At 40.0% G+C, this 15,354-nt stretch overlaps 1 protein-coding gene across 2 annotated transcripts in view; it reads left to right on the forward strand.

The window, feature by feature from the left end:
- The window catches only part of pde1a (phosphodiesterase 1A, calmodulin-dependent), a 38,949-nt gene that overhangs the window by 4,018 nt on the left and 19,577 nt on the right, over positions 1 to 15,354 (forward strand). The window contains exon 1 of one of the 2 annotated variants that reach the window (XM_072397398.1): positions 4,759 to 5,836. The exons of the other annotated variant lie outside the window; for it this stretch is intronic. Within the exon in view, the coding sequence (XP_072253499.1) occupies positions 5,346 to 5,836 (491 nt within the window). The 5' untranslated portion in view covers positions 4,759 to 5,345. Of the gene's footprint in view, positions 1 to 4,758; positions 5,837 to 15,354 lie in introns of those variants that run through there. 2 annotated transcript variants of the gene reach the window in all.

Below are 15,354 nucleotides of genomic sequence, written 5' to 3' on the forward strand. Positions count from 1 at the left end.
GCAGCGTTGGTGGTTTAATAGTTAGCACAGCTGCCTTCCAGCGGTTGACCTGGGTTCCATTCCTGGCCAATGCAGTGTGATTTTATCTTCTGATTTCTACTGAGTAGTTGAGTGACGTGCACTTTTTAGCTGATAAAATACCAGATGCCTTTCACAGGGGTTTCACTGTGAAAGCTGTATGTGGAGTCAGATATTGCCTGAAGTTTCTTATGCTGTAAAGTGCAAAGCAATACAAGAAACAGATTCAACATCAATCATAACGCACACATTTCCTTTGGTTGAAGAAAGACACAAGGAGGTAATATTGGCTTTCACAACAAATCACAATAAATAATAAATAATCTCAAGACACTTTAAGGATACAATTCAGTTCAAACCAATTATAGTTCAGTTCTTTGTAATCCAATTCCAAATTAGTCCAGTTCATACAAAGCCAATAGCTCAGGAAAGCACCAGATTGCATCAAAACTTCTCTTTGATCCAAACTCCAACCTGATCATGCACGAGGCGATGGTGGAAAGAAAAAACTCCCTTTGTACGGGAAGATACCTCTGGCAGAACCATTACCAGCAAATGGATAAAAACAAGCCAATACTATGTTAAAATGTTTTATAATGTCAATGCTTTCATTGATACAATCCAATCGATAAAATTAACATATTATCAGAGAGGAGTCGAAAAAGGAGTTACAGAATGGATTAAAAATCACTGACCCGTGCATATATTAATAAAAAAATCCTCCATACTCCCCATCACATATAAATCCCTTTGGTATTCGGCTTCTGTTCGGTTCTCTGTATTGCAGTCTTGTTTGGGTCCAGACATTTATCCACATCACCAAGTTAACTGATTAGTTGTTTGGTAAAAAACAGCCTTTTCTTGGTTGAAGGAGGGCCTTTGGAGCTGGTCAGAGACATGGGGGAGACTAACCTCGCTGTAAAGCTGTTGTTGAGTGTTGTAAAGATGTGTGCTGAGATGGGACATTTCATTTGGTTAGCTTTTGGTCTTTTTCGGCTCTCCCGAGACATAGCTAAACGACATGCGGAAGAACTCCAAAACAGGTATGTTGGCATGAAGTATGTGTGAGGTAACAAGGATAAATATAGAGCCATAGTTCTGCAGTAATTGCTTTAAGTTTGTTGGAAGTAAAAATGACTCTTTATGACTGTTTATAAGAACTGTAATTATAATAACATTTTAGGTAATTGTATTTAATATATACTTTACAATAAATGGGGAGCTCCAAAGTAAGAATATTGAATATTCATATTCTCCAGTAAGAAACCTGAACTCTGAGGCGGAACTGATAAACAGTTTGGGTTTAAAGCAAAACCTGTGTAGCACAGATTGTTATATCAAGAAAAAAGGTTGTTAACACTTGGAAGAAAAAGAGTAAGAGTCTATTGATAGTACATGGGCTCCATTGTCCTCTTTGTTATGGATAAAAGGATACTGCCACGTGAGGCTCAAATGTCTTCTCTCTTGCCACTGCTTGTGTTAACAACTCCAAGTTTTAGTAAAATAATACCCCTATTTTTAATTTCCCAGGTGTTTGGGTTGTTGAGCAGTTACTCACTATACCAATCAGCTGTTTTAATGTTGTGGCTGATCCAGCTGTATATTCGCAGGATGGTGGAAAAAATAAATCCTTTGTTAGCCCAACCAAAACCGGACTTTTGAAATGTGTGTTCACATGTTAGTTAGACAGAAAGCCAAACTTATAAACACACCAAGATAATGCTGTTAGTGTTTGACTCACTCCTGCATGTATACACTCAACATGAGTCAAAGCAGCTCCGCACATGTTGGAAAGTTCTCCTCCAGTGCAACGGAGACTTAGAAGCCGTGACAACAGATAACTAAACAACATACTGTGCATGTGCGTTTAAAAAAAGATAAGCTGCTCTCATTCACTTATTTTTCCATTCAAAAATTTCATGGCTCAGAGTTTGAATAGAAACTTATGGAAAATGTAACCTGACACTATTCCTGAATGATCTTACCAAGTTTTACGATATTGGTAGCTGTTATACTCCTTCTTTAATAAAATCAGTACTATGGTGGTGATGCTAGATTCACTGGGCTCAGTAAATAAAAATTTTCACAGAAACCTTCTGTTGAAATAGTGTAATTAACAATCTAATCAGTTCCAGCCACTGTTGTCACCTTTCCAAGTGAGTAATTATCTGGCCTGATGTACATATGTCATTGAGAAGCCTGGTGTTCTGTGAGGACTTTGCTCTGAAACTCCTCTATAGAAGCTACCTCACATTATCCCAGACCGTGAGGTGGCATGTAGGAGGATGCAGCTAACCCAAACTGGAAATTAATGTTGGTTCATATTAAATATTAGCTGCAATTGTTGATGTGTGGCTCCAACATTGTGCTGAAAAGATTGTGTTAGCCTGGTTCAAATCTTAAATCAAATCTCATCTCAAAGCTTGGAATTTCTCTGTGGGGTTTGTTCTTTCCAGATACTTCGTCTTCCTCCCGCAGTCTAAAAGACATGCATGTTAGGTTAATAAGTGATTTAAATTGGACTGCCGGGGTGAGTGCGTGCATGGTCATTGTCTCGCTTGGCTCCGTGATGGACCTGTCCAGAATGTTCCCTGATGATTCCTGTGATAGGCTCCAGACTCCTTGTGATAAAGAGAGTGGAAAAGGAAGGAAGGAATGTTAATGCCATTTGTGAATTTACACATAGATTTTTTGTACTAATGTTATGGAAAATATTTGTGAACCGTTTGTGAAGCTCCTGAAGGATATTAATCATCTGTTTACATGATAATATTGCTGTGGATGCAAATGTACCGATGGACAGGGAAACAGAGACTTTTGGCTTGTGCCCTCAGAGTGTATAATTATCTCTTCTTGTTTACTTGAGGTGCTCGTCCTGATAAGATAGGTGGCAGTCTGGACTATAGTTATTACTGCAATTCACCAAAAGACATTTACACTTCTCTCATTTCTCTAATTTCAGCCTCTTCGTCTTCTCACTCCTCCGTCTTCCTGCTTGGAAATTGTTTGCAGCAAAGTGCTATAATCCCTCTGAAGGAGGGAGGAGAGAGGAGGCTTGTTGGAGGAGCTACGAGTTAAAATAATATTCTATTCAACAGCTGAAGGATGCTTTAAAGTACTACATTCTGCTTGTACTTTGGCACAAAAAGGATTTAACGCTAATCTGAGACAATAAAAAAGAAGAAGTGAATCAGTAGGCAGCAACAAGACAACGGTTAGATGCTGGAGTTGTATCAGACGATTTAAAATGACAGCGCTGAAACAAATATATCTAAGTTTTTGATACCTCTGACCTTGCCTCCTCTCTCCTCATGTCTCTCAAGAACTCTTCTTGCCTCCGTTAAGTTTAACATTCTGAATGTCACTGGAGGATCAGTCTGGTAGTTTGATCAATTTTCTATGAATTCATTTTAAGGGAAACCATTTATGACTTCAGTTTATTGCTTATCCACATTTGTCTGACCTGAAATGAGACACAGGCTGGACACATGCTGACTTTATCTAATGATAACACTCAGAAACTACAGCTTTAACTGAGTGTTTACTCTGCTTGTCTAAAATTGATCACCTGCAGGGTTAATCTGCACTCAATGAAAATCCCCGGCAGGTTGGATTAGTATCTAATGTTATTGCTGTGAGGCTATGTGCTGACAGACATCTGTGAATATGAATGGCATCATTTAATTTTCAAAATTACAATGTAGTCTTTGTCTTTTTTTCCCTTTAATCCACATCAAAGGGTCATTTATGGTTATTGAACTTCAGAGGCCTAAAAATATGCATCAACTGCATGTAGTGTTTGGAAATTCAGCAATCTGGAACACAAATGATTTGTGTTCACTGATTTTTTTTCTTTTAAAAATAATCTTTGCCTTCTTCCCATCAGTGAAGAATGGGAAGGTCAAATGTCTGTGGGATCCTGTCACCCACTCTTGTTCTAAAGAAATAGAGGACGAAGGCACAAAGGGGCCTTAATAAATGATTGTGAATGGCTATAAATGTGTAGTTCCAAGATCCTGTAGGTCAAAGTATACATATGCTATTGTGTGATGTATGTGTGATGTAGGATGACACAGGAAGAGGTGATGCCCTCTGGATTGATTACTCGCAGCCATTTCATGAACACGCCCCAGTTTCTGAAGTCCAAGACTTTGAAGGACCTTCAGATAGCCTATAGCCTAATAGAAACTATTGCTCAAGACCACTTTAGAGGATTAAAGGAAAGTCTGTAAAGTACTGTACATATTTAATGTATTGTGCAGACCGCTGTGAGTATATGCGGATACTCTCGTGCTGCTAGTCTCGGGCAGGATATTTGTGTAAAATTGATTTTGATTATTTGCAGTCTTAGATCCTTTAAGATAGGTAAATATTTTCACAGCATCCTGAAAAAGACAGCCTCTATTCCAAAGCTTAATATATATATATATATATATATATATATATATTTTTTTTTAATGATGTGGGAGAGGCTCAGTTCATTTGCTGTAATGACTGGTGCTGCCTCACGAGGGCGCCAGCACCTCCATTCACTGCGTGATTGTGCCACTTGAGTGCAGAGGATTTGTGACTCTCATATTCAGGAACATTACATCATCTTTGTTTAAAACCCACACACATGCACGTGGACATGCATGCTCACACACACACACACACAAGCTACTTCTCGGACGCAGCAAGTTGAAGGGGGGGGGGGGGGGGGGGGGGGATTTCTTGTTTGTCTCTGAAGGAAGTGTAAAGTTATATGTGTTGGAAATTGGGAGGTGCAGAGGTGAGGAGGAGGAGGAGGAGGAGGAAGAGGGAGGTCTGTCGGCTGCAGGATTCCATCACTCTTGGCAACCGTTGTTGAGTTACCACGGAAACGCTTTGCAATGTTCTCTGCTTCTCCTTTGTCCTCCTCCATCACTCTGCTTTCTCACTCCCTCTCTCACTCCATCACATCTTTATTGCTGGTCGACCTCCTCCTTGTGTTGCCACGGCGATGCTCTGAGTCCGCCGCAGTGCTGGAGCGCAGAGCTGAACTGTGAGCTGGCGAAGGAAGTCATCTGCAGTTTGCCTTCTTTTTTTTCGTTGTTTTTGCTTTTCCACCTTCGAGTTCTTGTGACCTTTCACCCTTCCACATCCCTGACGGATCAGAGGCCATCGATTTGGATTGGCCCAGATCGTCAGGTGACATCACAGGAAGTTGGATGAAGTTAGAGGAACTCAAGCACTCTCTGCTGTGATCAACGTTGATGTTTTCATGAGTCCGCTGCTCTGAGAGACATCTGGGCGCTTCACAGAGACCAAACTCTGCTCTGTGAACACTTTTATAAACACCAGACAAGATGAATGAGGAGGTGGAGGAGGCACAGCTGCCTGAAGAGATACTGGGAGCTGAGGAGGGGGAGGAGCAGAAACAGGAGAACATACTGTTTGATAACTTGTTAAAGAAAATAGAGAATCAGGAGCCACAAGAAGAGGAGCTGGAGGAGGAGATGGAAACTGAGGGGATGCAGGAAGAAGAGAAGGTGCAGGAAGAGCTGAGTGAGGTGCAGAAGAGTGAGGAGCTGCAGCAGCAGGAGTTGGATGAGGAGATGTCACGCACTGAGGAGCAGCAGACTGAGGGGGTACAACTGGAGGAGGTAGAGGAGCTGCAGCAGGCTGAGGAGGAGGAGGTAGAGGAGCGGGGTGAGGAGATGTTACGGACTGAGAGACAGCAGTCTGAGCAGCAGCAGCTGCAGAAAGAGGAGACGCAGGACACAGAGGAGGCGCAGGACTTTGTAGACACTCTGGAGCAGAACCACAACAACCAGGTCCTGATCCGACTGAGAGGAATGTGAGTAAACGCAGTCAGCTGGACGATGATGTCATGTTGATGACGATGATGCTGTAGCAGTATTGATAATTGATGATATAAAGGATCAGTGAGCTGCTAAGCGGTCGCCGGGACGCCATCAGTGTGGTCGCCTGGTTGCCGTGGTGATGTTGGCACGGAGTGAGGATGGAGAGTAGACGTATGACAGAAAATTAGTATGGAACAGTGAGTGTGTGACAACCCTGACCACAGAGAAAGAAACTGTGTATGTGTGTGTATCTGCTGAGATTTGCGTGTCAGATATTTTCACAGGAGATATTTGATGCTGCGGCAGGGGAAGACACATCTGCCCGTCTCTGAGGCTACAGCGGCAGATGTTTTAAGAAAAAAACAACACAACAACAACAAAAAAAGACATGGCTTTTTTGTTCTCCATTGTTGCCATGGTGATGGCAGAGCGTTGCGATGCAGCAAACTCTCTGCAAAATAAACGGATCAGGAGTGAGAGGGAGGGAAAGAGATGGTGATGAATGCAGGACACAAACACAGAAAATGTTTGATTTGAATGTCCAGTCAACATCACCTCTCAGGCTCAATGTAAATTCTGTAAATGCACAAACTCATATTTTAAATGGTGAAAGCTCTGTTTAATACACTTTTTAAAAAAATAGTTGTTTATTTTTACACAGCCAATTAATTGAGTATTTGAAGTTAACTGTTATTGTTTTACTATAAGAAGGAAATCATGAACATTTTTTCATTATTCTGGTCATCTCCTGCCCTTATTTATGAGTTTCTGTAAATCAAACTGCAATGTATCAAATCAAATAGAAAATGTCCATAAAGCGCTTTGTAAATAACAACACAGATAGCAACAGAAAAATAAAGCATGAGCAGAGACAGATGAAAAGTGTAAAATAAAGGAAAACACCAAGCAAAACCTACAGAAAATGACTTAGTAGGAAAGTAGGAAATGGAACAACAAAAATACAAATGGTGTTGAAAAAAATGCCAAGAGAATTAAATACATTCAAAGGCCAAATGTGTCTTTATCTGTGTGTTAAAACAGTCATTAGAGAACATTTAATGGACAGTGGTGTTATTAACTTACCTAAACCAGGAAACAGCTAAAAGCAGTTCTTCAGAACTATTAGGAAGCAGATTTCGAATAATAATACATGAGAGCATTAGAAAAAGATTGACATTGTTTAATTTCACTGTCCACGCATACTTTTGGAGGCCTTTGTATATTATTGGTAACATAAACAGATCAGCCATTACTTTAAAACCATCTGCTGGAGAGTGCAGTTTCTCCTTATTTTTCCTTTTGTTTCCTCTTGTCTTCTCCTACAATAATTTTCCCATGAACCATATCCTCAAACTTCTATGGTGAGCAATGGACAACGGTGTAATAATAAGCAAATACTGCGTTCAGTTTCTCTTTCTATGCTCTTCTTTTTAGTTTTTTTTCTGCCCACTTCTGTGCTGTAGTTATGTCCTCCTGCTCAGGTGTAGATGGTACGTCCCAGCTAGCAGTTGGACTGCGGACTGTATCAGTGCTATTCGATTTGCTCAGATACTTGTGACACAAGGAGACCCAGCAAGGGACATGTCATTGTTGCTGTCTTGGTTTGGTGTATCAGAGTCCAAAACAGACTTACAGTTTCCTGCTATGAGTGAACTCACAACATTTCTTCAGAATCCTCATAAAGCATTTCTCCAGGAGGGTGAACAGAAAGTAATACAAAAGGATAAAAAACTAAGATCCCTTCTTTTCTTGTAACAGTAGTGTTTTGTTGTCCACATGTAGAAAATGAACAGAGAAATCACACTTTGCATCCTTTTTTGTGTAGAAGTAACCACAGAATAGAGGATAAAAAAACTCTCGCTTGTCATGGGCACCGTTGAAACTTTTTAGCCAGTCAGAGCAGAGTTTATCATCATAATAGAGGTGATTCCCACTCAGCACAGACAGAGGAGAGTAACAAAATAAAGTTGAACACATCTATTACTTAGGCTGGTAGCACATTCCATCAGTCAAAACACCTATTAAAGATTACATCTATTAAAACAGCTCAGGTGCAACATGAGTGCAAGTCACAGATGATGGAGACAGGAAGGTAAAGACCACTTTAAAAGGTTAGAACTTGCTCTTGTGTGCACAAAGTCCTGTAAAAAGTTTCTTTAAGACTTAAACTATTCAGATATAAGGTGTTAAGAGATGATGGTAGAATAATTTTGCATAGAAAAAAGCCCAAATATTAATATCAGCTGAGCAGAAAAGCAAGTGGCAGTGATTTTTCCTGCTAACCTCAGATTTGACTGTTATAGGACTATAACTATAAAATCATTCTGTTATTCCTAAGAAGAATCAAATTAGAAGCACAGTGTTTTCTCCTTATGTTGTGACCTCTCAGACCTATCTTTTGACCCATGAATGGGAGCAGAACCATTGGTTGGAAACCACCCTGGTAGAGGATAGGTTCTGCTGAGTGAATTTGGATGCATGAGCAGCAAAATGGGTTCTTCTAATTTAAACAAAGACAGTATGTACGAATGGGCACAACTCTAATACTCAAAGCTCAAAAGCAAACACACAAACATGAACCAACAATTGCTTGACAATGTATGTTTAGTTTTTTCCTAGTTTGGTTTCCTCAATTTCAACGAGGGAAAACTCATATTTTGTATTCTGTATTTATTATTCTGTGTAAGATATTTTTTGCTAACAGTGTTTTTTTTTTTTTTTAGCTTTTTGGCAGCAGTATATGTTTCCCTCTCTGATATCTATACATGGCAATGCCCCCTGCACAAACAGTGGAGCTCCAGAAAAGACATTCAGAGTACATCCACATTCTTAAATGCATCTTTTTCTCACAGTTTCAGCTTCTAGTCCAGACGAAAACAACAATTTTCCTTCCCGCACTATGAGGCTTTCTCCAAAACATCCCCAAGAGATTTTAAAACAGAATGTGTTAGCTTGTTGGAGTAAACTGAGACATAAAAAATGTATGGCTTTGTTTTTGCCAGACGCTTCATGATTATAAAAGATTCAATCAGCCGTGCTGCAGCTTGGGAATATGTAGTGTCTATGGGCCGCAATTAAATCTCAGTTTCATAATTGCTCAGTTATCTGACAACAAAACAGAAACATATGTAACAAGAAACAGCTGTGAAATGCATTTGGCTTCATTTAAAACACAGTGATGGTGATCTCAGAGAGCAGAAGGACACTGAATGGGCTTAAACTACAGTGTAATCAGCTGAGTGGCTGCTTTTTAAATGTTAATGATGCAGCCAAATGGACTCCGTCTCTAACCTTAAAAAGATGTGATACAGTTTTGTTTCAACAAAAAACAGATTTTTCTCATATGTGGTTTTTAAATGAGATTTTAAATGCTCGGGTGTCCACACACACACACACACACACGCACACACACAAAACCATGTCTGGTTTATCTTCATCAAACATGCGACACTTAACATATGGCAGAATCCAAAGCTCCGAGCTGGTAGCTTTCTGTTGAAAGTGAGCTTTTTTGGGAGATGGGGCAGCCTCCTTAGCTTTTTCTGTAAAGGTATTCAATCAATTTAATGTACAATGGACTAACAAGGAGACCCCTTCTTGTAAAAGAATCGAGGTTAAACCATTTGCACAAAAATGACATCATTTTCCTTTTGTTTGGAAAAGAAAGAGAACGGTGACGTGTGAAAGCTGCTGGGAATGCCTGCAGGGTTTCCTCTGTTTGTGGATGTTAACAGGCTGGTTGAATTTGGTTTGTTTTATCAAAAATCACCAGCCATAAAAATGCCACACAAGTTATATCATTATATTTACTTGGCAGCTTTAATTAATTTGTAATGCAGGAAGTGAAAATATACGTCATAGATATACACACTTTAAATGACTGAATACCATGTATTTTGGTATGTTGATGATGGCCGAAATGTTTGCCTTTCGCCTACAACACTCACTAATGTATGCCCTTTGGTAGGTCTTGCTCTATTAATCTGGCCCATCTTGTTTAACAGCATCTTATTCTACTCAGTATTTGGCAACAGGAAGAAACAAACAAACCACCAGCACAGTTCTGTGTATTGGTTTAAGAGTCTGATGCCAAGACAAGCTTTAAGTTTTTGCCAAGTTGCCCTGTTATAAATATTGGCAAGTGAGTGTGTTTTCTGTCAGCAGTGATACAATGAGACGCAGTGGAGGTGTAAAAATAAAGATGCAGTTCAACGCAGAGGCTCGTCTACAAACCCGACAACGCTGAACTCTGAGGTTAGGGAAACGCCGCGTTGGGGATTGAACACAGTCCAGGGTTTGCTTTGGTGTCTTGACTATCCTTCTGCTCTGTGAGAAAACACATTGTTCTGTAAAGAAGCTGAGTTTTATTTTGTGATTCAGGTGGTGAGTGAACGTAACAGTACTTTCATACAGCGGAAACTTGACGTTACTTGTCCTTCAGCCCCTCTTCTTCCTGTCTTATGTTTCCACTGGAAACTGTCGGACTATGTTATGTTATGTTTATGCATTTAGCAGACGCTTTTATCCAAAGCGACTTATAGATAGGGTAAGGGGGTCTTGCCTAAGGACCCCTACTGGAGATAGTACCTTTCATGTAGGGGTTTTGAACCCAGAGCTCCCACATGAAAGGTGGCAATTATACTACTACACTATCCAGTTAGCACAAGAGCACCCGAATGCTGATTCCAGAGGAGGCAGACATAGGAGGAAAATAAATTTCTATTAACAAAACAGTGGAAGAGGTTTGAGAGATATAAATCCAAAATTCAGCACAAACATGACTGGAATAAAACTTAAGGAGAAATATTAAAGCACACAACAGGAATGAAGATGAGGATGGTGGAGTAAATGTACTGAGGGGAGTTATGACTGTCACCTTTGTCCAAAAAAATCTCCCTTGAATGAATTTGAATAAACATGCAAATGTTGTTTGAATGTATTTAGAATTAATGTCAAACCCTCCCTCCATAAATCTTGCCACATGGTCGGTGATGGCTTTTTTACGAGCCTTTGACAAGGGATCTGCTGCGGCTGACTTGGCCCAGGGCTCACTGCCTGGTATGTGATGTCTTCACTGTCTGATTTCCGATACAAATAAATCAGAAAATGTACAGTACACAACTTTATTTCCAAATACTTTGCACTTTTCTTTAATTAAAAGAGACATACACTCTTTTTTCCACAAGCTAGAATCATTTTGCTTGGTCTTAAAGCAACGTACGTGACATGTTTTGGTGAAATTACCACATAGATAAAGCACAGCTTTTTCTCTTAAACCATGAATTTACATCTTCTTTCATAGCAGCAGGATTTAAAACGTGGTGCGAGCAACTCAACTGCACATCATCCTTCATCATCCTTCTTTAAACTGTCTCTACACGGCAGATGGGAAGGCTGAGGTAACGTAATGGTCAGCTGACAGATTAAAACTCATGTGGTATTGCCACATCACAAAGTTTTTGGCAGCTAATGTTAAGAACTGTTGCTTATATGGGTTATTAACTGAAGTTTATTTCAGTGCCTTCAATGACAAATTGAGAATCTGAAATTCCAGCTTCCAACTGGTAAAAAAGATAAGATAAAAAAAAGACTGACAATTAGAAATTTCCTCTGGGATCAATAAAGTTTTCTTATTTTGATTCTTATGGAAGTCAGATTTCCTTTTCTGGATATAAAACAAAATACCTGAATGTAATTTGTCCTGCTACGTTCAGGTAAATTTGCACGATGAGAAAATGTTGTGGGACAATAATTCTCTGGATCTCAGGAACAATTGAAGTTAAAAAATATCTAACAACTGTTAGTTGTGTCAGTGGTAAATGTATAATCAGGAAACAAGGATGAGGCTAAAATGATCTTATGTAGACAGCAATGTGGACCTTCCTCAGTGCTTTGCCTTTTACACTCTGTGGGGCTCCTCCCTGGGCTTCACCTCCTCTCGTTCTTATGTTTGACTTCCTGCGACCTTATGCACCATCGTTTAACCGTGTATCCTCATCTTCATGGCCAACACCTGTGTCTCTACATCTTATCCTCCCAAGACCATCTTGAGAGCGCACATTCATCCTTCACTCTGCACAATGTATAAACACACGATAACCATTCCCATAATTACCCAACACATGTCCAATCAAGGCTGCATACAGAGGCTACACAAACGTGTGTGATTATTCTGAACTTAAAACTGCTGCAGAGGATTACGCATAAAGTAAAAACATGTCCCTAGGGTTCGTTCTCAACACAAAACCAAGATGAGAAGCTGTTCTGTCAATTATCCCTCCGGTTATTATTACAATTTACAAGTTCATCCTCCGAAAACATGTAAACCTGATTAACCCACTCTGTATTGAGAGAACCTTAACAGGGAGTTTTGTTTGTTTGTGTTGGTGCCTGCAGCTGCCGCAACTTTTCTGAATGTTAATCAGGTGTTGGAGTGCTGTCAGGCGTCCTCCAGAGTAAAGAAAGCAACAGAGAATATGAATGAGTCTTACCGGCAAATAAACAGCAAAGATCTGTTCAACCCACTGTTTGGTATTTAACTTTGTCTGCTGTGATTGTTTCGAGCTGCTAAGAGACCTCTTGTGGCTTTTATTTTATCTTGGTCACATTTATTCTTCCTGGAAGACAGATGCAAGTCAATAAACATACATTTGTACTATTGGAAGGAAAACAATTAGGTGTTGAGTTTTCTTTTTTTATGTCATCCCCCGTGGTTGCCATAGTAACAGTAGAGAATATTGATACGGCAGAACCAGAACAGGACAGCTCTTCTAAAACATCTTTGTTTTTTTTTACACCGTGATTCATATTTTTCACATCCTGTATCTCTTTTAATTTAGCTTTTTTATTATTAGGTGCGGCAATAGAGTGATGAAACTGCAGATTGAGAAAATACACACAAGAGACTCATTCAGACTGTTGTATGGTGCATAAAATGGAGCAAAAATTGGGAGTTATTTTATGTCTATAAAAGAAAAAAAAGGATTGAAGTAGTTTTGTGTTGTTCAGTTACCAGAAAATGGATGAAAATTGAACAAAATTGAACCACTGGGCCAAAGAGTAGAAGTAAGATCTGTCCAGCTCAGATGGTGAGTGAAAACAGTTCGGACTCGTCCTGCTGCAGAAAGAATCTGTGACGAATAAGATGGTTCCCTGATGACATGGTGTGATGGATAACCATCTGAAAATTTAAAATGCTGATTATGTTTGCACAGAATCCCGTATGAGTTTGTCTGTGTGCACTGCAGGGATTTTTGTCATCATCAAAGTGCTTCATTTTAATGGAGATTCGGCTTTACCTGCAGGTCAGGATGCCTGTTATTGTTGTAGGCGGCTTAGATGGAGTAATCATGAGAAAAGCACCAAATGCTCCCTGCAGCGGTGCATCAAAAACAGACCCGTGTAGAGAAGAATGAAATACATTTGGCATGCTCAATGTTATTATTGCAAAGAAAGAAATGTGGGTGTGAAATTACACGAAGACAGGAAAGTAGAAATCACACTGGAGGAGGAAAAATTACTGGAGGCGTCAAGCTGGAAAAGTCATGACAGAGTGATGAGTCATTTTCCTGAAACTCTCTCTGTCCTCACCTGTCAGGAATTGAACTGCAGCATGAATTGTAATTTTTGTTTTTGACAAACAATGCAGTAATCTGGCACTGCTTTCCCCTGCTTTTTAATTCAGCTCTGATCTGCCCACGCAGGCCAGTGCACAATTACCATCCGACCCTGAAATAACAGGTTCCTGCTGTCACATTTCAAAGCTGAGACATGTTGGAGCTGTGATTAGCTGCTGTGGTCAGAGTCCAGAGCTGTGACTGGCTAATTTCAGACCAAATGGAGCGTTCAGATGATTGTTGTCCATCTTTGGTTTATTTTTGCAAAATGACATCCCAGCAGGGCTTTTTTCTCTGCTTCAGTGATGCGTCTAATAATACTTTCTGTTTGTTTACAGATTTATTTTGTCGTCGCTCAATTTTGGAAAAATCTTCCCCTTTTTTCTTTTCACTTTCATTAAAAACCTGATAATGACGTGCGACCATAAACTCTGTTGCAGACTGCACATTTGATGAAGGTGACATAATGTGGAGTTAACCTTTAAGCTGTGTTATTACACCAGTTTTTTTCCCAATTCTGTTAAAAATGACTGACAACAGAAGATTACAGGCTTAGGAAAGTCTATTGTGTTTGACAATGTTTCGCTGCCGGAAGATGGACGAGTCTGGGTTTGGCGGTTGCTAGGAGAACGGTACTTGTCTGACTGCATTATTTCAAGTGTAAAGTTTGGTGGAGGGGGTGATTATGGTGTGGGGTTGTTTATCCAGAGCTGGGCCTGGCACCTTAGTTCCAGTGAAAGGAACTCTAAATGCTTCAGCATACCAAGAGATTTTGGACAATTTCATGCTCCCATCTTTGTGGGAACAGTTTGGGGATGGTCCCTTCCTGTTCCAACATGACTGCGCACCAGTGCACAAAGCAAGGTCCATAAAGACAAGCTTGCACAGAGGAGTTGAAGCTGAAATAGCTGCAAAGGGTGGGACGACGTCATATTAAACCCTATGGATTAAGAATGGGATGTCACTTAAGTTTATATAAGTGAATATTTCTCTCCAAAACTCCAATATACGCCTCTGTGTCAGTGGTAACTTCACACAAATGAAGTCATCCATGCCATCACAGATGCTGGCTTTTGCACCTTTCTCTGATAACAGCCTTGATGGTCTTTTTCATCTCCGGCACATAAACCAGACATCGACTTTTCCCCTTTCACTCTTTCTGTCCATTTCAGATGAGCTTGTGTCCAGAGAACTCGTTCATGTTTCTACACTGTTGAGTGAAAATGGTTTTCCAAGGCACACCTGAGCCCATGTGGCTGTATCGATCATGGTGGCATGATGAACTCTCAGTCAGTGTTGCCTGAGGGCTCCGAGGTCATCCAACAGTGGTTTCTGTCTTCGGCCTTTACAAGCTGAGATTTCCCCAGACTCCCTGAATCTTTTCACAATACTCTGTTCTGTAGATGCTGAAAGACCAAACTTCTTGCACTTTTTGAATATATTAATGATTCTCTGAAGAAGTTTGGCACAGAATGGTGAGCCATGACCATTCTTGCTTAGAAGGACTAAGCCTTTGGTGGATGCTCCTTTTATACCCAATCCTGGCACCCTCACCTGGCACCAGTTAATCTGCTGATTTTCAAATCTTCCTCAACGCTGTTAATTGTTTGTCTTGTTTGTCTTTCTTTGCCTTCTTCCGAACTTCTCTTTTGGTTTGTTTCTGGCATTAAAATCTGTTTGTATTTCTAAATAAAATGAAACAGGTCAGTGGAAGTGAAAATGATTTTCTTTGTACTCTTTAAACAGAAATATCTCTTTAGAGAATTTTCCAATTTTTCAGGTAATGATGTTTGACACAAATACAGACAAAAACAACCACAAATGGACACAAAACAATATGAAATGATACATAAATGACGATAGAAAGACAAAGTAATTACTACAAAGAGCAGCAA

The sequence above is a fragment of the Leuresthes tenuis genome, unplaced genomic scaffold (genome assembly GCF_036924035.1).
Source record: "Leuresthes tenuis unplaced genomic scaffold, fLeuTen1.0.hap1 SCAF_12, whole genome shotgun sequence".
Lineage (NCBI taxonomy): Eukaryota > Metazoa > Chordata > Actinopteri > Atheriniformes > Atherinopsidae > Leuresthes > Leuresthes tenuis.